The sequence below is a fragment of the Hemitrygon akajei genome, chromosome 8 (genome assembly GCF_048418815.1).
Source record: "Hemitrygon akajei chromosome 8, sHemAka1.3, whole genome shotgun sequence".
In the NCBI taxonomy this organism is placed as follows: domain Eukaryota; kingdom Metazoa; phylum Chordata; class Chondrichthyes; order Myliobatiformes; family Dasyatidae; genus Hemitrygon; species Hemitrygon akajei.
Window position 1 is genome coordinate 138,525,053 of NC_133131.1, and position 25,526 is coordinate 138,550,578.

Genomic DNA, 25,526 nt, shown 5'->3' on the forward strand with positions numbered 1-25,526 from the left:
CTGCACAACATATAACAATGAAATGTCTGCAAGGTTTATTACAAAAGTAGCTGTAAAATAAAAAGCAGCTGTGTAACTGTTGAATCAGTCTTGAGCTACTCTGGGGAATGCATAATGGCTGTTTTGGCTACAATGTATGAAAAATGGTTATCAGAATTTTGCTGGGTCAATTCATTTCAGTGACAGTAATATGCATTAATATGAGTTGAATCATGCTTTCCCATTTCTCCCTACCTGAAACCGTCACCCACCATCTAACCATACCTATACTTACTACAGCAGATGTGAAGAATCTACCTCATTGATCCTCCACATCCCAGTGAACAATGACATGGTCTTAACAATTTCATGAACAAACCCCATCCCAGAAATGCTTCCTGTGGCAAAGCTAGAGGCAGGGATTTGTCACCTGTAAAAATTGTAATTAATCCGATGGTTTTAAAATATCTCTGACTTTTCAGAGACACTGCAAAACAATTAAAATTAAAAGTAATTAAAGATGTAACATAAAAGTATAGTAAAAATTATTAATGAAAACACATAAACACTTATAATTAAAAACATGCAAACAAAGCAAAATATGTGAAGAAAGTAATCAAGTTTTCCCTGTTTCTCCTAAACCTTTGTCCTTCACTGTAATTTTGGATCCTGCACTAGATCACACCAAAGAGAGGTTTCAAGAGATATGGAGTGTCCAACTGAGGAGCAATCTGACAGATTCTGTCAGGAAGCACCAGTCTTCTGCATTTCACACATATGGATACTTAAATGGCAGCCATTTGGACCAGAACGATTAACAACTGTTGGTGCACTTTGATACCCTCATTGTGTATTTCTAATTGCTTTAACATGATCCCCAGGATATCAGCATGAACTAAAATTGTTTCAAACTGATGGTATATGATGATGTAATGTAAAGCTGATGTAATTATTAAAAGTTTACTTTTCAATTAGTGTCAAAGACTGTATTTATGGAATAGTTCCATGAAATAAACAATCTGTGTCACATAATAAAATTAAATTGGAAAATGGATGCCACTATTAATACTAACTGAGTCATTTAATGATTGTTAATTCTATGCTTAAACAAAGTGCTTGAAGCAACATCTTCTCTCAGCCAGTCCAGAAATCGTAACACAATTACAGAAGACATTATAGCCATTTGGATATTAGAAATTCACCCTCAGAGAATTCACAAACAACTACACAAAATCTGAATTATCAAATAAAATTCATTCTCATTGACTTTATGTGAATCCTATTTGAATAAACTAACACACAATTTATGTTTGTTTTACAACTCGTGTTTCTTGATGATGTGTCTTCCCATTGTGGAGAATCACTCTATGGATCTTCTCTAGGAACATGGAGGTCACTTGTATATAATTTTGCCTTTTTTTCATCTTTCTTTAAATTAAGGTATAAGCTATAATAAATATTCTAAATATAAAGATAAAATCAGTAGATTTATAAGTAGTTTAATTCACTTTTTAAAATTGTGTTCAAAGTAGATTTTTGGAATCTTTAAAATATGCTTTCCTTATTTTGGGAAGAATGCCAACTGAAATAAATTTATCAATCAAATCCAGTTAGAAAAAGCAAAATAGATTTTATCAATTCCACTAGTCTGCATTTTTCTTTGTCTACTCTCTAAACCTATTTTAATATTTAGGAAGCTTGTTTAACTTTTCCACCACTAAGATTTTAAGCATATTGCCAGAATCAGAATTCAGTGATTACACATTCAAAACACAATAGATACTGTTTCTTGATTTCCACTGTGTTAAACTCATTTACTGCAATCTTCAGGGATGTGTCTGACATACATAATCTTTAGAGACTGCATCAATTCTGACAGTGGTGCTTCTGGATTTTGTGAGTTACTATTGGTACTGACTGACAGAATAGCTGAAGGCAAAATAAAACTTTAAAAAAAGTTACGCTTCAGAATATTTCTAACACTGAGTAACAGATACACATCCATTAATAAAACAGAGGTTGGTATAAAACATACCATTATTTCCCAGAAAAAAAACAATTCTATCCACTATATTCTAATTGTCATGTACCAGCACTAGCAAAGAAGCAGATCTGGTGGCAAATTGCATTTCTGTTAATGATAAAGAGTTCAGAGGAGTAGAGGTAATATATTGTCACGGATAGAGGATTGACTTTCAAACAGAGAGTTGCAGTAAATGGCTAATTAGGCATGGAATCAGGGGTTGATTGGCTAGCTCATTAGTCCCAATGGACAGACATTTTAACTACAATAAAGTCAAGAGGTAAGGCAAGAGGGCAGGAAACTAGTTTTGAAGCCAAGATTGGTTCAGCTATTATCAAAACAGGATCAGGTGGCCAATTGTTCTATTTCTAATATCTTATCTTCAACTGTAATATATCATAGAAGTTTTCTTTTCATTATATATACCTGGTGCTTTTACCCATTAGATTTCTTACGTTAATCACACTCTTTTCACCACTCTCCAACTTTATCAAAAGCATGGAGCCTTAAACAGTTGACTTGAAAGAATATTTTTACTGGTATTTGGTTGTTGACTTCAGAAGGAGCAGCAGACTGCACAACCCAATCTACATTGGTGGTGCGCAGGTGGAACAGGTCAAAAGCTTTAACTTCCTCTGGGTCAATACTACAAATGACCTGACATGGTCTAACCAAGCAGAGTCCACTGCTAAGAAGGCTCACCAGCGCCTTTACTTCCTGAGAAAGGTGAAGAAATTTGGCCGGTCCACTAAAACCCTCACTAATTTTTATAGATGTACCATAGAAAGCATTCTTCTAGGGTGCATCACAACCTGGTCTGGAAGTGGTCTTGTCCAAGACCGGAAGAAGCTGCAGAAGATCGTGAACACAGCCCAGCACATCACAAAAACCAATCTTCCGTCTTTGGACTCGCTTTACACCGCATGCTGTTGGAGCAGTGCTGCCAGGATAATCAAGGACACGACCCACCCTGCCAACACACTTTTTGTCCCGTTTCCCTCCGGGAGAAGGTTCAGGAGCTTGAAGACTCGTATGGCCAGATTTGGGAACAGCTTCTTTCCAACTGTGATAAGACTGCTGAACGGATCCCAACCCTGATCTGGGCCATACCTTCCAAATATCCGGACCTGTCTCTCAGTTTCTTTTTGCACTACCTTACTTCCCCTTTTCTATTTTTTATTATGATTTATAATTTAAATGTAACATTTTTTTATATTTAATATTGATTTGTACTCCAGGGAGCGTGGAGCGCAGAATCAAATATCGCTGTGATGATTGTATGCTCTAGTATCAATTGTTTGGTGACAATAAAGTATTATTAAGTATTATAATAGTCACAAAAATAAATCAATATTTTATAATTATAATGCTTTCCTTAGCTAAAATCCACAAACAATGTTACTTCTAACACAAAATTCAAAAGCATTTGCATTACGTAAAGGGAAGTGGATGGGTTGGCAACATTCACATAAAAAGATCTATGAAAACAGGGAAAAACACTAATTATGGAGTAGTATTTTCTATTGGAAATGATGTCTCAATTTTTCCTATGAAAAGACAGATTCAAAAAGCATTGCAGTAACTGTGAAGGTGTTAAACAATAACACATTTGTGTAGATTATTAAATGAATGCATCATCAAATAACTGGATTTTTAAAATGGAATTTAAGGAAGAATGTTGTGACCTGAATTCCCAGTAAGGAAATACTTTAGGAAAGATGCATATAGAAATTCATCCTTAGTCACTCTTGGTGAATGTGTAACACGGTGTCTGCAGTTTGCAAGATAGCACTGGTGAGCCACAGCCACATTCTGGACTACATAAAATACTTCTAAGTATACCTCTTTTGAATAACTCTCACTACAATCTGTATGTAATTTCCATTTAAGCAATGTACTTTTAAATTGACTTAATGAACTGCAGATTTCAAAATCTTCTGAAGGACTCAGCAGTTTAACTCTAAAGCAAACAGGAACAACAACTTTAAGTGATCAAAGGTTCATCACCATGGTCTGGAAGTGATGCAGGAGTGGAGGACTCCAACCCAAGCTAAAACACAGAGGAATGAGACGCCCTTTGCTGTATCTAGTATCTTGTTAGCAAATGGGCAGTTGCTGGACAACCAAACTGAGGACCTGAAGGCAAGATTGCCGTATTGGAGGAAAATGAGAGATTGTTGTGTTCTATGTTTGATCGAGACATGGCTTACTCCCTGCACGCCGATATGGCAATCAGATCCGAAAGCTTCTCGATTCACAGGATGAACCGAAGGCAAAAGGCGGATGTGCCTGTTTCATGATAAACGCTTGGTGGTGCTCCAATGGAGTGGTTTTGTTGAACTTGTGTTCCCCAGACCTTGAACACGTAACAATCAAATGCTGTCCATTCAATTTACCTAGGGAGATCTCGTCTGTAATCCTCACACAGCTACATACAGCCAGTGCTGATAATAAACAAGCACTTGAGATACTGCATGGCATCATCTCCAAACAAGAAACATTCCATCCCGATACCTTTCACATCATAGTCGGGGACTTGAAACAGGCTTGTTTGAAGAAATATCTGCCCAATTACTAACAGCATATATAAAACCTGTAGCATCGGAGGTCTCAATGCATTAGGCCACTATTATAGTAAGATAAGGAACCGACCGTTCCATGCCTAGACCATGTTTTGGGAAATCTGATCACTTGGCTGACTTCCTACTGGATACAGGGCAGAGGCTAAAGAGCAAAACTCCAGAGATTAGGACCACAAAGAGGTGGCTGCAGGAGGCAGAGGAGTGGCTACAAGATGGATTTGAGAAGGTGGACTGGACTGTGTTCAAAGAATCATCTGTGGATCTGAATGAATATACCATGGTTATCAGGGACTTTATAAAAACAGTTGTAGATGAGTGTGTAACCAGAGAATCATTCAGAGACTTCCCCAACCAGAAGCCAGATCAGAGACATTCAACTCTGGTGACCAAGGAAGTTACAAGAGGTCCAGATGCAACTCACTGGGGAAGTGGCAATTCCAGACTAAATTTGAATCAATGAAGGATGCTCGACAATTGTGGCAGGGCTACATGTTGCGAGCACATCTACAAGTTGGCACAGGAAAGCAGTATTCATCACTAGGGACCCCTCCACTACACAGGTCACACTCTCTTCTCACTGCTGCCATCAGGAAGATGGTATAGGAGCCTCAGGACTCACACCACCAGATCTAGGAACAGATAATACCCCTCAACCATCAGGCTCTTGAACCCGAGGGATAACTTCACTTTCCTTGTCACTGAAATGTTCCCACAAAATATGGACTCACTTTCAAGGGCTCTTCATCTCATGTGCTTAATATTTATTGCTTATTTATTAATGTGATTATTATTATTTCTTTCTTTTTGTATTTGTACAATTTGTTGTCTTTTTGTTTTCTTGCTGGTTGAACGTCCAAGTTGGCATAGTCTTTCATTGATTCTATTATGGTTATTATACTAGTGGCTATGAGATGAATTCTGCATAAGAAATTTGGTTCCATTAAATTCAGTGAAAGTAAATTTCAATAGCAGTGTGTATAGCATGTGACTGAGGTTGGAACTCACCATCCACAAAGTTGGAATATCTGTTAAAATTAACAAATTCATAATCACAGCTGGTGACATGAATTCCAAAGATAACTATAAATTCTGTGCTGCACTGGCAGTTCTTGGTTATGGAATACATTATCAGAAAAGACGTGGTGAACAGAAGCAAATTGAGACAACTGGCTTTACAGATAACAGGGGAAATGTTCACTCTGTCTCTGCTGGTTAGTGAGCACACAGTAGATAATAATAACTTTATGCAAAAGTGTAAATAGGAGGTAACAATTCGGAAGATTGTTTTCATCTTTTATTGGAACAAATAGGAATAAAAATCAAAAGAGATATATAAATTGGAATGCTAGTTTACTATTATACGTATGTTTTCCATTTTTATCACAAAACAAAATCTACCCTTACCATTACCTTTGGTAATGTCCCTAGAGTAGCTGCAGAACAGGATGGGAGATTGCCATAAATATTTTCTTTGTTGAGTCTTTATAATACTCAGAAATAGGACCATGTTACAGTTAGAAGACTCCATGCACCCAGTGAAATTATTAATTTATTCTAGCATCCGCACAAATATTGATCTGTGCATTGATTTAAAGGTATAAAGTTAAAGAGCAACAGCTGTTGTGGGGAACAAATTATGTACAGTCAATGGCACTGGAAAAGTATACAAGGGATTCTTCGATTAATGATTAACAATAAAGCAACTTTATTAGTGTAAGGAACTGGGATAAAAATATTCTTAATTATTGGAGGGCATAAAATTTCTTAAGTCTAGGCAGCAAGATCTCTATTATCCTTGATTTATTGAATGGGACAGTAAATTATGATCTAAAAGGCCTAAAGGGAAGAAATTCAATGTCAACTTCATTCTATTTAAAATGAAGCTTGACCACGTGTGTAGCAGGGTTTTCTATTCATGCCTAAAACAAGAGTATAATTAATTGGAAAAGATTTAGAATATTAGGAGAAAATTTGCCTAGAAATTTCAATACATTCAAATGAATGAAGTCGATAAGCATTGCAGAATACCAAATATCATTTTGAACACATCCTCTTTATTGGACATTTCAACTGCACACTCTTGGGGATGAAAATGGACATCTGGGATTGAAGGCCAGTTATGGGATGAAGAAAGGACAGTGGCCCTAGGCACATACAGGCTCCCAAGGGGCAAAAATAGAGGTAAGGGGACCATGTCTAGAAGAATTGGGGCTATGGTTCATCAAGTAATTGGCAGAGCTGAATAAAATTAACAGGGTCTTCACTAGGGCCTTTGGGAAGGATCAGAGAAGCTGTAGGGCTGAAAGGGCATCAGGGGAGATGAATTTGAGGGATTAGAATGCAATTAATTGTCTCAGAGGAAGGAACCTACATTATAGGGGATTCAATCTAGCACTATGTTATTCGTATGTGGTTGCTTCAGGAGTGTGTAGTGAAGCTAAATTTTGTGACAATAAAACCAAAATTCTTTGCAGTGCTCCATGATGGGGAATGATCCATCTCACAGAAATGACATTGGGGACTGAAGCTACTGTCACTCAGAATGTCTAGTTAATTATGCAATTAAATTTATCACTTTTTTATGACAGGAGTTGTGAGATTTATGTATGTAAGCCTGATCTTCATTTGCAATAGATTCAGCAATGGGGTAAAGGAGCAAGGAGAATCCGGACAAAGGTTGTTTAAGAACAGATTAAAAGAAAAAGAAGGTTAAAGGAATAGAGTCAAAAAAGCTGCAATATCATAATGACAAGAGATTCTGCGGATTGTGGAAATCTTGAGCAACATAAAAAGTGCTGGAGGAACTCATTAAATCAGGCAGCATCTATGGAGGGGAATAAAGAGTTGACATCTCAGGTCAAAACGCAACATCAAGTGTGTTACATTTTGGCTTAGATGATTGTTGAGTGGATAACTCCAAAATAGACTGGTTGCATTCAATAAGTTTGTTTCTGTGTTGTAATTTTTCTGTGTCTCAGAAATTTATCCATGCAAAATTTTGGCCTCTTCACCAGGAAGGCCATTGTATGATTTACAGAAAATTAGGTTTTTACCATCTCCGTTTTTTTTAAACTAAGTTTTACAATAACCTGAAATTAGAGGTTTTACAGAAAAAATGCAACATATACTTGTAAACATTATAAAGAAATTCATATAGTTCAGGAACTTACCCTAACCACACCGTTCTCATGCATCGTAATACAATTTTTAGGATGAAACGAGAGTTGGTGTAGGGCTTGTGCTGTAGCACGATGAACAAGGGGGTTTTTTGATTCCAGATAATGAACCAGAGGGGCGACAGCTCCAGTTTGTCCAAAGGCAACCCTGTTGTTACCCCACTTGCAGCAGCAAGCAATAGCATCTGCTAAATGCTGGCGAAGCATATCATCTTTCTGCAGGAAGACAATACCAAAAGGTGGCATCCATCACTAAGGCCCTCTATAACTCAGGACATACTCTCTTATTACTACTATAATGCCCTGGCTAAGATTTTTACTGCTATGCTGTAGGTATTTCATTTTAGCGGTTCTGTAAGAGCATTCTGTTCTGCTTTTAGCATGTTTGGGTTTGAGCTAAAGGAGCTATGTTGTTCAATTCTGGAATGTTGTGTCAGCCAATCAGGATGGTGGAATTGGGAGAAAGTTCTAGAGAACACTGGGCAGAGAGATTTTTGTGACCCACACTGGTGTGGGTCAAGGTCTTTTTGGCCGGAGCTGGGAGAAGACAGGAGGGAAGATGGCTAAGGATGCCGCCCCTGTTGCACAAGGTGCTTTGTGCAGATGAGTGGCATCAAGGAGGAAGAATCAATACTCTCGTGGGGGGGGGGGGGGAGGCTAGCCCCCTTGTTCGAGGTGGATTTTAAGCGACATTCAGAAAGTGGTGTCTGCTTTCACACAAACGGTGGGTCCAGCGCATGAGTTAAAGACAACTTTAAGATGAGCTCCAACTTATGTACACATTTGGACTGGGTTAACCGTTAAAGGCCCTTTTTCTTTTTCCTACCAGTTGTTCAAATGAAGCTGAAATTTGGAAGATACTATTATCTGACTAATAGCAATATACTGTGTTCTGTCATGTTTGATTCTATCAAAGGTTTCAATGAAATAAGACATACCAGACTGATGGCAAACAATGTGGAAGTTGTATAAGACATTGCTGAGGCCTAATTTATAGAGACAAGACAATAGGTGCAGGAGTACGCCATTCGGCCCTTCGAACCAGCACTGCCATTCAATGTGATCATGGTTGATCATCCACAATCAGTACCCCATTCCTGTCTTCTCCCCATATCCCTTGACTCCACTATCTTTAAGAGCTCTATCTAACTCTTTCTTGAAAGCATCCAGAGAATTGGCCTCCACTGCTTTCTGAGGCAGAGCATTCCACAGATCCACAACTCTCTAGGTAAAAAAGTTTTTTCCTCAACTCTGTTCTTAATGGCCTACCCCTTATTCTTAAACTGTGGCCTCCGGTTCTGGACTCCCCCAACATCGGGAACACGTTTCCTGCCTCTAGCGTGTCCAATCCTTTAATAATATTATATGTTTCAATCAGATCCCCTCTTATCCTTCTAAATTCCAGTGTATACAAGCCCAGTTGTTCTAATCTTTCAACATATGACAGTCCCGCCATCCCGGGAATTAACCTCGTGAACCTATGCTGCACTCTCTCAATAGCAAGAATGTCTTTCCTCAAATTTGGAGACCAAAACTGCACACAATATTCCAGGTGTGGTCTCACCCCCCCAGGGCCCTGTATAACTGCAGAAGGACCGCTTTGCTCCTATACTCAACTCCCCTTGTTATGAAGGCCAATATGCCATTAGCTTTTTTCACTGCCTGCTGTACCTGCATGCTTACTTTCAGTGACTGATGAACACCTAGATCTCGTTGTACTTACCCTTTTCCTAACTTGACACCATTCAGATAGTAATCTGCCTTCCTGTTCTTGCCACCAAAGTGGATAACCTCACATTTATCCACATTAAACTGCATCTGCCCACTCACCCAACCTGTCCAAGTCACCCTGCATTCTCCGAACATCCTCTTTATATTTCACACTGCCACCCAGATTTGTGTCATCTGCAAATTTACTAAAGTTACTTTTAATCCCTTCATTTAAATCATTAATGTATATTGTAAATAGCTGCAGTCCCAGAACCGAGCCTTGTGGTACCCCACTAGTCACTGCCCTCCTAATTTGGAGTAATGTGTGCAGTTTTGGTCATCTACCTACAGGAAAGATGTCAATAACATTGAAAAAGTGCAGCAAAAATTTATAAGGATGTTGCTGGGACTTAGGGACCTGAGTTATAGGGAAAAGTTGAATAGGTTAGGACTTTATTCCCTAGAGCATAAGAATGAAGGGAGATTTGATAGAGGCATACAAAATTATGAGGGTATAGATAAAGTAAATGAAAGCAGGATTGTTCCAATGAGGTTGGGTGAAATTAGAACTGGAGGTCATGGGTTAAAGGTGGAAGATGAAATGTTTAAGAGGAATATGAGGAGGAATTGCTCCCAACAGAGGCTGGTAAGAATATGGGATGAACTGCTAGTGGAAGTGGTGGATGGGGGTTCAACTCCAACATTTAAAAAAATTTGAATAGGTTCATGGATGGGAGGGGTGTGGAGGGCTATGGTCTGGATGCAGGTCAATGCAATTTTGCAGATTAATCATTTGTTATAGACTAGATGGGCCTGTTTCTGTGCTGTTGTAGTCTATGATTCTATGACTAATACTGGAAATTAAGATTATTTGATTTTTGAGAAAAAAAGCAATTAGAATTTAAAAGGTGAGTTTGATAGGTGTACAAGCACCCAGACAAGGTAAATTTAAAGGAACCATGGAAACTGGCACCCCCCAATTTAAAGAGACTATGGGAATTGGGGCCACAATATGTTAAAGATAATACAGAGATCTGGGCCCCGTTGGTTAAAAGGAAATGCAGGAATCGGTTCACAGTGAGCTGGATTTCTAAACAATTGGGTAGTGTAATATTGGAGTTGTAGTGTACAAGGGCTTATGAAATAACTATAATTGATTTTATATTCTAGAAATCATGAACCTGATGGGAGTATGTAAAATACTCTTTAATCAGACATTTGCTGGAATGAGGATGACCACACAGAATTAAAATGGTTAGTATTAAATATTAATATAAGGTTACTTACTATATATGTTAAACTTGATAACATTGGAACAACTGCATGATCTGTTATAACTGCTAGGTTTTCTTCATCCATAGCTATTTTGGCTAAAGCCGCACAAACACTGGCCAGAACCTCTATGTTGTCAGATTTTAGTAAATTAACAATTAATTCCAGACCACCAACAAAGGAACGAACCATCTCTCCAGCTTCCTAAAAAAGACAAGCAAAGTACAATGTTAATGTTATTTTGAGGATTAGCATAATATTGTCTTATTGAACAAATAGATGTAGTGTCCTTTTGATGCTATCTCAGGGCAGCAGTGAGCTCAAGGAGGAGGACACATATGAAATATGCATATACTTTAAATACATATAAAAATGAACAGTATAAACAGTATATTGGCTGATGCCAAATGGCAGAGGCACATTCCTTGGTCATTATAAACCCAAACCTTTGAATACAATGGGCTTATTATTATTATTAATGCCTTAACCACTTGGCCATCGCAGCTCTGGTTTGTCATTTATATTAATTATTTGGATGACACTGTAGGTGATTTAATTAATAAGTTGGCAAAGAACACTGAAATTAGTGATACATATAGTGGAGGGTGAAGAAAGCTTTCTGTGGTTATAACAGGATACAAGCAAGGGAATGCCAGATGCAGTTTAACTCAGACAAGTGTGGAGTGAGGCATTTGAGAAATTCAATGAGAACATACACAGTGAGTGAAAGGGCTCTGTTTCCATGCTGTGCAACTCTCTGATCAGGAAAAGTTAGTATGAGAAAAATAGTTAGAAGCCTTTTCTTGATAGTGGAAAGAATGACAACCCCACACTAAGACCAAACTCTTCCCAGTTGAGATGCACTTAATCATTTGTTCCGAGTAATTTAGTTACACTTTTTCAATAATTTTATGAACTCAAAAGCCAAAAACTGAAAACTTCCATTCTTAATAGTAAAGTTCCAAGTCAGGAATGGAAGAACATAATTTATCATTTTTTTCCAAATTTATACAGCTTTGATGGAAGAGAATAAGATAATAGCAAGTGATGATATGGATGAGCATGAGAGATTAGGTAAAGCAGATAGTAACAAAGAAACGTCTGCAATTTTCCTATTACCACTATAGGTCTACAGCGGACATGATCTCATTGGCTCTTCACGCAGCCTTGGATCACCTGGACAATACTAATACTTACGTCAGGCTGCTGTTCACTGACTACAGTCCAGCATTTAACATAATCATTCCTACAGTTCTGATCAAAAAGCTCCAAAACTGGGCTTCTGTATTTCCCTCTGCAACTGGATCCTGGACTTCCTCACTGCAAGACCACTGTCTGTGCAGACCAGAAGTAACATCATCTTGCTGATAATCAACAATGGTGCACCTCAAGGATGTGTGCTTAGCCCACTGCTTTACTCTATACCCATGAATGTGTGGGAGACATAGTTCAAATGCCAACTATAAATTTGCTGACAACTATTGGCAGAATTTCAGATGGTGTCAAGAAGGCCTTCAGGAGTGAGATAGATCAGCTGGTGTTGCAGCAACAACTTTGTATTCAATGTTAGTAAGACCAAGGAATTGTTTGTGGACTTTAGAAAGGGCACACACACTAGTCCTCACCGGGGGATCAGTTGTGGTAAGGGTCAACAATTTCAAGTTCCTGGGTGACAGCATCTTTTAGGATCTATCCTGGGCACAGTGTATCAATGCAATTATAAAGAGGGTGCAACAACAGCTATATTTCATTGGGAATTTGAGGTGATTTGGTATGTCATCAAAGATACTCGCATATTTCTACAGATGTGGAGAGCATTCTAACTGGCTGCATCACCATCTGGTATGGGAGAGCCACTGTACAGGATCAAAATAAGCTGCAGAAAGTCTTGAACTCAGTCAGCTTCATCATGGGCACTAGCCCACCACCCCATCACCCAGGACATGCCCTCTACTCATTGCTACACTCGCGGCACAGTCAATAGCTTCTACCCCTCTGCCATCAGATTTCTGAATGGATATTGAACCCATGAATACTACCTCACTAATTTTTTTCTCTTCTTGCATTATTTATTTGATTTAATTTATATATCCTTACTGTAATTTATAGTTTTTTTTTGTAATATACATCTGCATAATAACAAATTTTACAACATATGCTGGTGATATTAAATCTGATTCTGATTCTGATATGATGTTAGGTTACTTTATATACCATATCTGCATGTAAGGCAACTTCGCCAATCAACTGAAAGTAGTATCTCTAAATTTGGTATCTGAGATTTACTTGTGCACTTTTGTTTGGCAACCATTTATTCTGCATCAAGCTTTTACCCTCCTCTGCCACTGTTAACTGCAACTGTCCTTCCAAAACTACTTCAATACACTGATCAAACTGTGTAAAAGATTGCTCACAGTTGTCAAAAACCATGCTTGTGGAGAAAGGACAAAATTCATGCACACCTTTCTTGTGAATAATACTATGGACGATGAAAGCCACTTGAAATTTCACTTTATATGCTTAAATAGAAAAGTACAAAACAATTTATTTGAGATTCTCACAAAATTGATGGAATTAGTCCAATTATTGTAATCTAGAAATGCAATGTTAATAAGATAAATCTTAGAATTTGTGAAAGAGGAAGGCATTCTGGAGCTATCATTTTCTTCAAAATCATATAATGCAACTGCAAAGCTAGAAAGTAAATGTGCCAATAGAGTGCACGTGGAAAACAATAAACCTTTGAATCATAGATTAATCCACTAAATATATAGCTGATTCTACAAAAACAAGGCATTTTACAATTGTAAAACCTTTGGTTCCTTAGCTAGAAGAAAGACAAATAAAGATAAAATGACAATATATTGCTTGTATAATAATGGTACCTTTAAGAGAACCATAACCTTCTCATTGGGTTTGGAGGCTTGTGTGCCTCAATGCCCCAGAGAACTATGTTGGCTGGAGTCAGGACTTTGGCTCTTGAGGTCAAACAGGTCAAAGGATCGAGGCCAGAGTAAGAGTGGTCCAATGATCCTCCAAGTTTGGGGTTCAGCTCAGGGCTAACAACCCTGACTGGTAAAACAAAATTGTTACGGAAACAGCAATGAAGAATCTACATCTGAGTGCATTGGTATTTCTGAGTCTTCACCTGGGACTTGCAAGACAGATAGTAGAGAAGACCAAGAGGAAGCTACTGACACGATGGAAGAATCCGTGAACACTGAACAATGCGGTGTAACGGGCAAAACAGAGGGGTACTAATGGTAATCACAGTATAAAATAGATATGTCCAAGAGGGTTATACATGCATCACAACAGAAATGTCACATTTATGGTATTTGGTTTTATTCTTTCTGTAGTCTGTACAAATCTGCAGCAATACCAAAGTTTCATAATGTTAACTCAAGCCGTATGCCATTTATCTAAATAACTACTACAAAATGAAATACCAAATTCATTTAATGTACACAGAATAGTGACATGTTCTGCTTTTTTGCAGTACTTCTGCATCCCAAATCATGTAAAAAGCAGGTATTACAAATATAATTAATTATTCCTATGGTTTTTCAAATCATGTCAAACTTGATTATTTTCACTTCAGTTTCATCTCCTCCATATAGTTAAGATTGCCATGAGGGATGCAGCTGCTAGTAAAGGTTTTCAGACACTTACATCATTGTCTTTCTAACTTAAATTTGCTAACACTAGTCTATCCCTTCCAACAGTTACATAATTACATTAGTTGTAGGGAAACTACTGGAAAAAGTTCAATGGAACAGGATTTATCTAGACGAGGAAGGCATTGATTAGGAATAGTCAGCATTTCTTTGTGGGATATCTTGACTCTAATGTGATAGAATTTTTTGAAGAGGTAACTAAACATATAGATGAAGGCAATATGGTAGAGTTTGCCTAAATGGACTGAGGTATGGTCTACCATAAGTACTGTGAATCTGAATGTAAGAGATATGATCAGTGGACTTACAAAAATATTGATGGTGTAACAGAAGAGGGTTAAGGCTGATATAGATCAGGTGGAATATTGGATGAAGCTATGACAGATGGAATTTAATGCCGATAAGTGTGAGGTGATGCATTTTGAAAGGAAAAATTCTAAGGCATGGTAGGACTGGTAGGACTGTTGATGAACAGGGAAACCTTGGGCTACCAGCACTGCTAGAGAGTGTGTTGCAGAAGGTATATGAGATGTTTGCTTTCACCAGCCATGGCATAGAATATAATTACTGAGAGCTTATATTAAAACTTTATAAAACATTGGTTAGGCCACATTTGGAATACTATGTACTTTCTAATCATCAGACTAGAGGAAGGATGTAATAGGTTGGAGAGATTGTACAGGAGATTTACTAGGATATTGACTGGTTTATGTCCACCCGCACTCAATATTCAGTGGTGCATTTATATCTGAAATTCTGAACACCAAGAATGTCCTGGGGACCACCACAGCTCATAACTCTCTGTCTACAAGAACAGGTCGGAAGCTGATTATCCTGAAGAAAATGGCTTACAGTATCTCCTGATATTCCAAAGCCTTGTCACCATCTGTAAGGCCCTTCAAATGAGGCCCCTGATTTAATATTTTCAACTTGTTGCATGAATGCAGTTCTAACAGTCACCAAGGCTTCAGATCAAAGCAGCATATTTGATTTGGACTATGCTCATCTCATGCACCATGGCCATAGGCTGTGCCATCTAAAAATATATTGCAATTAATTGCTACTGGTTACTTTAACAGCAACTCAAACCTGCTGCCTTTACACCTGGTATAAGGGAAACAGGTGCCTGGGAAGATCATTACTTACAGGTTCTCCTCCAAGACACAGTTCCTTCATCGGTGTTGCATCTAAATATTAGCACTCTCAGCCTAACACCTTAATGAGAATATCATCATCAGAAAAACTGTAGCGGTTTAAAGAAGTGAATTGGCACTACCTTCTCATGAGCAATTCCAGATGGGCATAATTGCTGGCCGTATACTGAAATAAATGATACTTAGATACTGAAAAATGAATAAATAAGAAAATTGAATCCAAATTCACCATCTGCCCTCCAATAGTGGTCTGTCTCAGAGCACCCATTCCTGGTAGAGGGATCATTTCTTGCACTAAGTTCAAGCACACAATTACTTAAAACAACTGCATTATGCCTCACTCTGATGCATTAAAATGCATTAAAAGACACAGAAAATAGTGCACTGGTCTTAGTTAAGAGAAATAAATATTTCACAAACAAACATTTAAAACTTGTGAAAATGCAGGTAGCATAAATTGTTTGTTTTTGCAAGGCTGGAATTGAAATCACTTTATTCAACGAATGGGAATTTTGGCAGGGGATTTGCTGATTCAATGCACAAGCATTATAAAAATTGCCAAAGTTACCTGAGCACAAATTTATCTCTTATGATAGAACATAGCTTTGAGCCATATTTGTTTCATTGTTTCAGTTCCAGTTTTCTGAACTTCTTGGCCAATATTTATTAAGATCCACAATTCTAATGACATTCTGTAAGCTGGATTGGATTTACCAAATATGTTATCTATTTTTTGTAGTTGTTTTGGTATCATTTCTGCTGTCTTTATGTTTTAAAGGCCCATTTATGACAGCCATTTTAATATTTTTATTATCTTTAACAATACAGAGATCAGATTTAATGGTGAACAGTTCTCCAGGTTTGACTTTGATATTTGTTTATATAAGAGTACCTGTACTTTTCTACGATTCTCTGATACTATCATATTTCTCAAGAAAGGATGACTTGCTTCCATGCTTATTTTAAGGCTCTGTAAGTTGCTAATGTAGTCAATGGGGGAATCACAGACTCTTCCACAGATGGGCAGGAGGTGCTCAAGGGGACATGCAGGTGGGTGGATCTGAGGTGATGCACTGCTTCTACTACTTATGCAGGGCTTCTGTGTGCTCCAAGTACATCGCTTTGAGGTTCTCAATGCCATTCCAATTTTCAATACCATTCACTCTGAGCAGTCAAGGGCCAGAAGTTCCCAGAGTCAGTGACGATATTGTACTTTTTTTGAGGAAGCTTTGAACACAGCCTTGAATTTTTTTTCCTCTACCTGGCTTGAAATGTCCTCCTGTGACAAGGTTCAGAAAAACAGCTGTTTCAGACTCTAGTACGGACATTGTTAGTGATGTGTCCTGGCCAATGGAGCCAACTGCAAGTAATTAGGGCCACAAAGTTAGGGGTGTTGGCCAGGAAGAAGACACTGACATCAGTTTGCTTACTCTTCCAGTGAACTTTGAGGATTTTGTTCATGTTTTTTTCAGTGCTCTCCGATTCTTGCCTTTGATCAATGAGGTCTCAAAAGCAGTAAAAGGGCATGGTTCATTGCTGCTCAGTAGACCATGAGTTTTATTGTGGGATCTGAACTATTCGACCTTAAGATATAAGGGCAGAATTAGACTATTTGGCCCATTGAGTCTGCTCCACCATTTCATCACAGCTGAGACAATTTTCCTCTCAGCCCCAGTCTCCTGCCTCTCCCCCCGACCCCTGTATCCCTTCATGCCCTGACCAATAAAGAATCTATCAACCTCTGCCTTAAATATATATAAAGACTTGGTCTCCACAACTGCCTATGGCAAAGAATTTCACAGATTCATCACTCTCTGGCTAAAGAAATTTCTCCTCATATCTGTTCTAAAAGGACGCCCTTCTATTATGAGGCTGCGTCCTCTGGTCTTAGACCCTCTCACCATAGGAAACATGCTCTCCACATTCACTCTATCAAGGTCTTTCACCATTCAATAGGTTTCAATGAGGCCACCCCTCACATTTCTTCTGAATTCAAGTGAATACAGACCCGGAGCCATCAAACGCTCTTCATATGACAAGCCATTCAATTCTGGAATCCATTTTTGTGAACCTCCTTTGAACCTTCTTCAGTTTCAGCACATCCTTTCTAAGATAAGGGGCCCAAAACTGCTCACAGTACTCCAAGTGAGGCCTCACCAGTGCTTTATAAAGTCTCGACTTTACATCCTTGCTTTTATATTCTAGTCCTCTTGAAATGAATGCTAACATTACATTTGCCTTCTTCACCACAGATTCAACCTGCAAATTAACCTTTTGGGAATCCTGCACAAGGACTCCCAAGTCCTTTTGTGTCTCAGTTTTCTGTATTTTCTCTTCATTTCTTCTACCAAAGTGCATGACCATACACTTCCCGACACTTATTCCATCTAACATTTCTTTGCCCATCCCCCGAATCTGTCCAAGTTCTTCTGTAGCTTCTCTACTTCCTCAAAACTACCTGCCCCTCTATCTGTTGTCATATCATCTGTAAACTTTGCAAGAAAGCCAAAATTCCATCATCCAAGTTACTGACCTATAACGTAAAAACAACACAGACCCCTGAGGAACACCACTAGTCACCAGCAGCCAACCAGAAAAGGCTCCATTTATTCCCTCCTGTCAATCAGCCACTGCTTTATCCATGTTTCCTGTAATACTATGGGCTCATAGTTTGTGAAGCAGCCTCAGGTACGGTACCTTGTCAAAGGCCTTCTGAAAACCAAGTACACAACATCAACCAATTCTCCTTTTCCTATCCTGCTTGTTATTTCTTCAAAGAGTTCCAACAGATGTGTCAGGCAAGATTTTCCCTTGAGGAAAACATGCTGACTACGGCCTATTTTATGTCTCCAAGTAGCCTGAAACCGCATCCTTAATAATCGATTCCAACACCTTCCCAACCACTGAGGTCAGACTAATTGGCCCATAGTTCCCTTTCTTCTGTCTCTCTCCCCTCTTGAAGAGTGGAGTGATATTTGCAATTTGGTAGTTTTCCAGAACCATTCCAGAATCTAGTGATTCTTGAAAGATCATTACTAATGTCTCTACTATCTCTTCCGCCACCTCTTTCAGAACTCGGGTGTACACCATCTGATGCAGGTGACTTACCTACTTTTAGACCTTTCAGTTTCCCAAGAATCTTCTCTCTAGTTATAGTAACTTCACACACTTCATGACCCCTGACACCTGGAACTTCCACCATACTGATAGTATCTTCCACCATGAAGACCGATGCAAAACACTTATTTGGTTTGTCCGCCATTATTACCTCTCTAGCATCATCTTCCGATATCCACTCTTGCCTCTCTTTTACACTTTAAGAATCTGAAGAAACTTTTCATATCCTCTTTAATATTATTGGCTAGCTTACTTTCATATTCCATCTTTACCTTCTTAATGGCCTTTTTAGTTGTCTTCTGATAGTTTTTTAAAGGTTTCCAAGTCCTCTAGCTTCCCTTTAATTTTTGCTCTATTATATACCCCCTCTTAGGCTTTTTTGTTGGCTTTGACTTCTCATGTTAGCCACAATTATGTCATCTTTCCTTTAGAATACTTCTTCCTCTTTGGGATGTATGTATCCTGTGTCTTCTGAATTGCTTCCAGAAATTCCAGCCATTGCTTCTCTGCCATCATCCCTGCCAGTGTTCTTTTCCAATCTATTCTGGCCAAGTTCTCTCTCACGCCTCTGTAAATCCCTTTACATGACTGTAATACTGATATATCCAATTTTAGCTTCTCAATCTTAGTCAAAAAAGGCAATCATTTGAGCAGAGTAACTTAGAGATGAATATTCAGAGTTCATCCAATGAATTTCTTATACATAACTACCAGCTTCCCAACTTTCAAACATGGATGCAAATCTGCTTCTATTGCTATATATTCCTCTGCGGCCAGAGCTTGGAATCATAGCTATAATTCACAAAAACATGGTGATCAAACAGAGATCCATAGGACCAAAAAATTCACTGTCCGTGACTGCTTCCATACCTATTCAAGTTCAGTAGATTAAATTAAAAATAGTGCATTGGGAAAATCCTGGTACCTAACGTGATCAATCTTTACAGAAAATTGCTAATAATTATGACTATTTTTCTTTTGTTCATGAACATTTGAAAATATTAGATATAATGTTGAATTTAATGCTAAATTGATCATGTAGAAGCATTCGTTCATTCATTAAATGTCATATTGTATAACGCGAGCAATCATAGTCTTGACCATGATTGTTCTTGGCAAACTTTCTACAGAAGTGTTCGTCATTGCCTTCTTCTGGACAGTGCCAATACTCTTCAGAGACTGACTGCCTGGCATCAGTGATCACATAACCAGGACCTGTGATATGCACCAGCTGTTCCTATGACAATCCATCAGCTGCTCCCATGGCTTCATGTGACCCTGATCGGCGGCGGGGGGCTAAGCAAGTGCTACACCTTGCCCAAGGATGACTAGCAGGCTAGTAGAGGGAAGGAGCCTTACACCCTCTTTGATAGAGACATCTCCACCCCGTCAAGTGTGACAAGGCTATTTTCCCTATATTTAGCAACTCACATAATTTTTGCATATAAAACACCATGCATTTTCCTTGAACAGCAGTGACGTAATGTTCATAAATATTTGATTGAGCAGCAACAGGAAAAACAAAAATGTTCTTTTAGAATAGATTTCTTTCACAAAATTCTTTTCGTAGCCAGTTTGTCTACACTGTTATGCAACTGTCTGAGAGAACTGTGACAAATTGAAGTGGAAATCTTAATGTTTTATGCAATACAAACTTTATCTTACATTAGCTGCCCACTAATTTTATGAACCAACATCTTGAAAGTGACATAAAAGTTACTCTGGTTATGAGCATTAAAAATCTGTCCTATAATACACTCAGGTAGTTTATTTTTAATTTTCCTACTTGGAATTTTAAAAATATGGGGGAGGAACTAGATAGTATCAGAAACGTGAACTGGAATCATCTTGTACAAGCAATATATTTTTTATATTCATACGATGGATGTAAGCTTTGCAGGCTCAGCCAACATCTTAGTTGTTCTTAACAAAGTTCTGTTGAGCTGCCTTCTTGAACCACTGCAGATCTTGAGGTGTGGGTACTCGCAATGCTATACACAGCAATCTTCTCTGATTTGGCATGGTCCAGTTCACATGTTGATTTCTTGATCCCACTTTGTTTTGCAATGTGCAGTCAGCATCATTGCTCTGTTCATTGCATTAATAGGTTTACGTAATTTGGGATTCCTTGGACATGGTATTTGCCCTTTGGTTCCAATGGCTGCTAGAGTTCATTCCAAAACTTTGTGAAGTCCATTGCAAACCATGCTAAATCAGGGCCAACTGGAGGCACAATGAAATTTAGATGCAGCTTTGGATGCTTTGCCTAACAAGGATGGGTAAAGGAATGATTCACTACATTCCATGATGCACCAGGCTTTTTCATGAAGTGCAAAGGAGAAGAAATAACAAATTACACCATTGCCAGGAGCGAGGCACCCAAGGCCCACATGCAATGCAGGGAAGAGGTCTGGAGAAATTTCATGAATGTTCAAAATCAGAGAATCCCCTGAAAACAAATCTATTTCTCAGTAACTGAACCAGGAATCTCAGGTGAAATTCCACGCTATTTGACTTACCTAGCATACAATATAGAGAATATTCCGCACTGCATCTGAAGAATATCAATCAAAAGGAGGAAGCATAAGAAGGCATGTCAAGGAATGAGAATTTCACGGCTCCATGGTCAGAAGTTGCCTGGCCGTGGAATGCCGATGGCACAGAGAAATTTTGTACAGGAAATGCATTATAAGGATGGAAGGATTGGCTAATTAATACAGAAGGGTTATCAGAAGTGGCTGACACTAGCATGGTTGCCTCACAGTTGCAGGGACCAGTATTTGTTCACATATGAGGACATTTACCTGTTTAAAGGGCAAGTTCTAATTAGTGGAAGGAGGAGGGAACAAAAGTGAGATGGAGAGGTTTAAGGGGAAATTCCAGAGATTTGGACCTCAGGAGCTGCCAGATGGAGATAATGAAAGGGTGTGAAATGTAGCAAAGGGAGTTGGCAATAACTCATCAGCAGAAATAATACACAAGAACACAACATAGAAGAAGGTGTAAGTCACCAGGCTTGTAAAGGCTATTTTATGCAGTCCTTAACTCTTCTCTGCCAGTTCCCTATAACCCTCAGTTCCTTGAACTTTCAACTGTTTATCTATCTCCAACTTCAATATCTTTAGATGATGCTGAGCTGCGATGTCCATTGAGGCTGTGGCTAAGACTTAGTTGTTTTGTAGGTTTTATGAATGATTTTGCGGACAGTGCAGGGAGTTAGGGATCAGGTTAGGGTTTAGGGACTGGGATGAAGGAGAGTTAGTGGTCAGGGGTAGTAAATGAAGGGTCAGGAGTAGGCACCAGGCTCTGTGCTCGAAGGCCAGTGATCTCCAAGGACGCAGGTTGGGTTGGCAGGCACTAAGGATGAAGACCAAGGTCAGCAGGCTGCAAGAATGAGGGCCAGTAACCCCCCCCCCCCCCCAGTTCAGCGAGCCCTGGGGTTGGAAGTCTGTCCCACAGGTTGGTGAATATTGAGATCAGAGGTCCAAGCAAGTTTATAGGTTCAAGCCATAGGTCAAAATCCTTTGAGTCCAGAGGTTAAAACGTGAATGTCAAAGACAAAAGTCAGCGAGTCTGGCGATCGAGGCCCAAAGGTGGAAGCCTTGGGTTGGCTTCTCCGGAGGTCAGAGGCCTGAAATTGTGAGTCCAGGTTGGAGACTGGAGGTCTGATGTCCATGCTCTGAGAGTCTGGGGCCAAGGGCTGGAGATCAGAGACCTGGAGGCAGCCTGCCTTAGGGTTGGAGGCTTACCTATGTGTGTAAGTGGGTGGATGGCGGCAGTGCTGAAGCAAGCTGATGGGTCTGATGAGTATATTAATCATTTATTTACAAACAGTAACATTTGATCAAATATTCATGTTCCCCAAGTTAAAGAAACTACAAAGTTAAATATTCAAGAAACATACAATCAGCAAACGTACTTAGCCAAAAGCGTGCAGAGCATACCTTCCCAATGGTTATGTGCACTGCTTGGCTTAAACAAAGGGAAAAGGAGCAAGCCTCCTCCACATGTTATTTTATATCTGGGATATTTGAAACTAGACTCCAGGTGGCTAACTAATGGGAAAAGCAGCTGCAGGTAATAAACTAACCATTCATGTGAGAAGTAGCTTGCACCGTAGCAGAATAAGCCACAACCCTCCCTCCACAGGACAGTGGCAAAAGGGGCTTGTTTGCTGTTGTTCCTTTGTTTAGTTGTTGCTGTAGTTGTTCTGTTGAACATTGTGGACATTCTATGTTGGTACTGGAATGTGTGGTAACACTTGCAAACTGCTCCTGGAACATCCTTAGGTGGTATTAGTTGTTAATGCAAACAAAGCATTTCACTGTATCTTTCGATGTACATGTGATTAATAAATATTCAGATAGATAGAAAAGTAAATCAATCAATCAATCCACCAAACTCAGAGGTTCCAGAGATTCACTACCCTCTGAGAGAAGATATTTCTCTGCATCCCAGTTTTAAGTGACCATCCTCTTATTTTGTATCTATTCTTATTGAGATACAGCGCCGAATAGCCCTTCGGCCCTTCAAGTCACTGCTCAGCAACCTCACCCCCCCCCACCCCGATTCAACCCTCACCTAATCACAGGACAATTTACAATGACCAATTAACCTACCAACTGGTATGTCTTTGGACTGTGTGAAGAAAGCAGAGCACCCGGACGAACCCATGCATTCTATGAGGAGGGTGTACAGACTCTTTACAGATGATGTTCAGAACTGAACTCTGATGCCCCGAGCTGTAATAGCATCATGTTAACTGCTAAGCTACTGAGGCATTCTATATCCCCTTGTTCATAGACTAGTGAAGTACACAAAACAGTAGGAATGAAGGAGTTCTGTTTAGCTTGGCAGACTGTTGTTTTGGTTGGTGAAGAGCCAGTACTGGATCTTCATTTATTCACCATTTTCATTAATGACTTAAATAAAAAGGCAAAAAGTAACATAGACAGACTTGCAAATGATATAAAGCTAGGTCAGGCGCAGGCAAAACAAGTTAGCAAGAAGATGGAGATGGAGTATAATTAAGAAAAATATGAAATTATGTTCTTTGTTATGAATATGGAAAAATAGGATGGCCTAGAAACACATATGCCACATACTGTTAAGCATTAAGTATATGAATATTTTGCATTTCCAGAATGGAATATACTTATGACATTCTTTGGTCAAATCACAAGACACCAGTCATTTGACAGTATGTTTCCAGTTGTAATTTCTCAATTTCTGTCTCAGTCATGCATGGGATAACATCAATTCCCTTCTCATTCCCTGTGTAACCAGCTTTGCCTGAGAAATTTAGTTCGAGTTGTTTTGAAAATGCCTGTCATTGGTTGCACCTGGAGCAACCATTTTTTTCCATTTTTGAAGGAGCCTGCTGAGGCAGTCTTACTTGTTCTCCTTCAGCCTGGCACTCCATACCCAGCATCAAAGACTGAGGAACAACCCGACAGAAGCATATGAAATGAAGGAACCGTGGAAAGGTTACATGATCAGAGTCTTTTTCCCAAGTGAAAATATCAAATACTAGACTTTATAAAGTTCAAAGTTTAAAGTCCAAAGTAAATTTATTATCAAAGTACTTGCAAGCATTCTTTCTTGCAGGCATGCTCAATGAATTGATAATAGAAAAATAACCATAATAAAATCAATGAAAGACCACCCTACTAGAGTGTTCAACCAAAATGCAGAAGAAAACAAACTGTTTTAATGCAAAAAGAAGAAATAATAATAATAAATAAATAAACAATAAACACCAAGGACATAAGATGAAGAGTCCATGAAAGTGAGTTCATTGGTTGTGGAAACATTTCAATGATGGGGGAAGTGAAGTTGAGTGAAGTTATCAACTTTGGTTCAAGAACCTAATGGTTGAGGGATAATAATTGTTCCTAAGCCTGGTTGTGTGAGTCCCGAGGCTCCTGTACAGGAGGGAGATTGAAATGTTGGCAGAGTGGTGTAATAACACCCTCTCACTTAATGTCAGTAAAATCAAGGACTTGATAGTAGATTGCAGGAGAGGGAAACCAGAGGTCCATGAGCCACTATTTATTGGAGGTTCAGAGGTGGAGAGGGTCAGCAACTTCAAATTCCTGGGTGTCACTATCTCAGAGGACCTGTCCTGGACCCATCATACAAATATAATTGTGAAGAAAGTGCAACACCACCTCTACTTCCTTAGGGGGTCTGTTGACATTGGCATGTCATCAAACACCTTGGCAAACTTCTATAGATGTGTGATGTAAGGTGTACTCATTGGCTGCATTACAGCCTGGCTTGGAACATCAATGCCTCTAAGCAGAAAACCCTACAAAAGGTAGTGGATTTGACCCAGTACATCACAGGTAAAGCCCTCCCAACCTTTGAGCACATCGACATGAAACTTTGTAGTAAGAAAGCAGCACCAATTATCAAAGATCCTCACCACCCAGGCCATGTTCTTTTCTCGCCACTGCCATCAGGTAGAAGGTACAAGTGCCTCAGGACTCACACCAACAGGATGAAGAATAGTTATTACCCCTCAACCATCAGGTTCTTGAGCAAAAGGAGATACTATATTCATTTAAGAACTCTTTTACCTTGTTATTTATTGCTTTTTATTTGTTACCTGCGTGTGCACAGTTTGTTTATAGTTTACAGCTCCTGATGTTTATAGTTTACAGATCCTGTTTACAGTTACTGTTCTATAGATTTGCTAAGTATGCCCGCAGAAAAAAAGAACCTCAGGGTTATATGTGGTGACGCATGGACTTTGAAATAAAGTTTACTTTGTGCTTTTTGAACTTTGAACCTTCTTCCTGATGGCAGCAATGAGAAGAGAGCTTTGCCTGGGT

At 39.0% G+C, this 25,526-nt stretch overlaps 1 protein-coding gene across 5 annotated transcripts in view; it reads right to left on the reverse strand.

The window, feature by feature from the left end:
* Positions 1–25,526, reverse strand: part of odad2 (outer dynein arm docking complex subunit 2) — a 220,142-nt gene that overhangs the window by 30,317 nt on the left and 164,299 nt on the right. For all 5 annotated transcript variants that reach the window (XM_073054733.1, XM_073054734.1, XM_073054735.1 and 2 more), the window contains 2 exons: positions 10,758–10,946; positions 7,755–7,976 (listed from right to left, as the gene is read on the reverse strand). In XM_073054733.1, the coding sequence (XP_072910834.1) occupies positions 7,755–7,976; positions 10,758–10,946 (411 nt within the window). The remainder of the gene's footprint in view (positions 1–7,754; positions 7,977–10,757; positions 10,947–25,526) is intronic.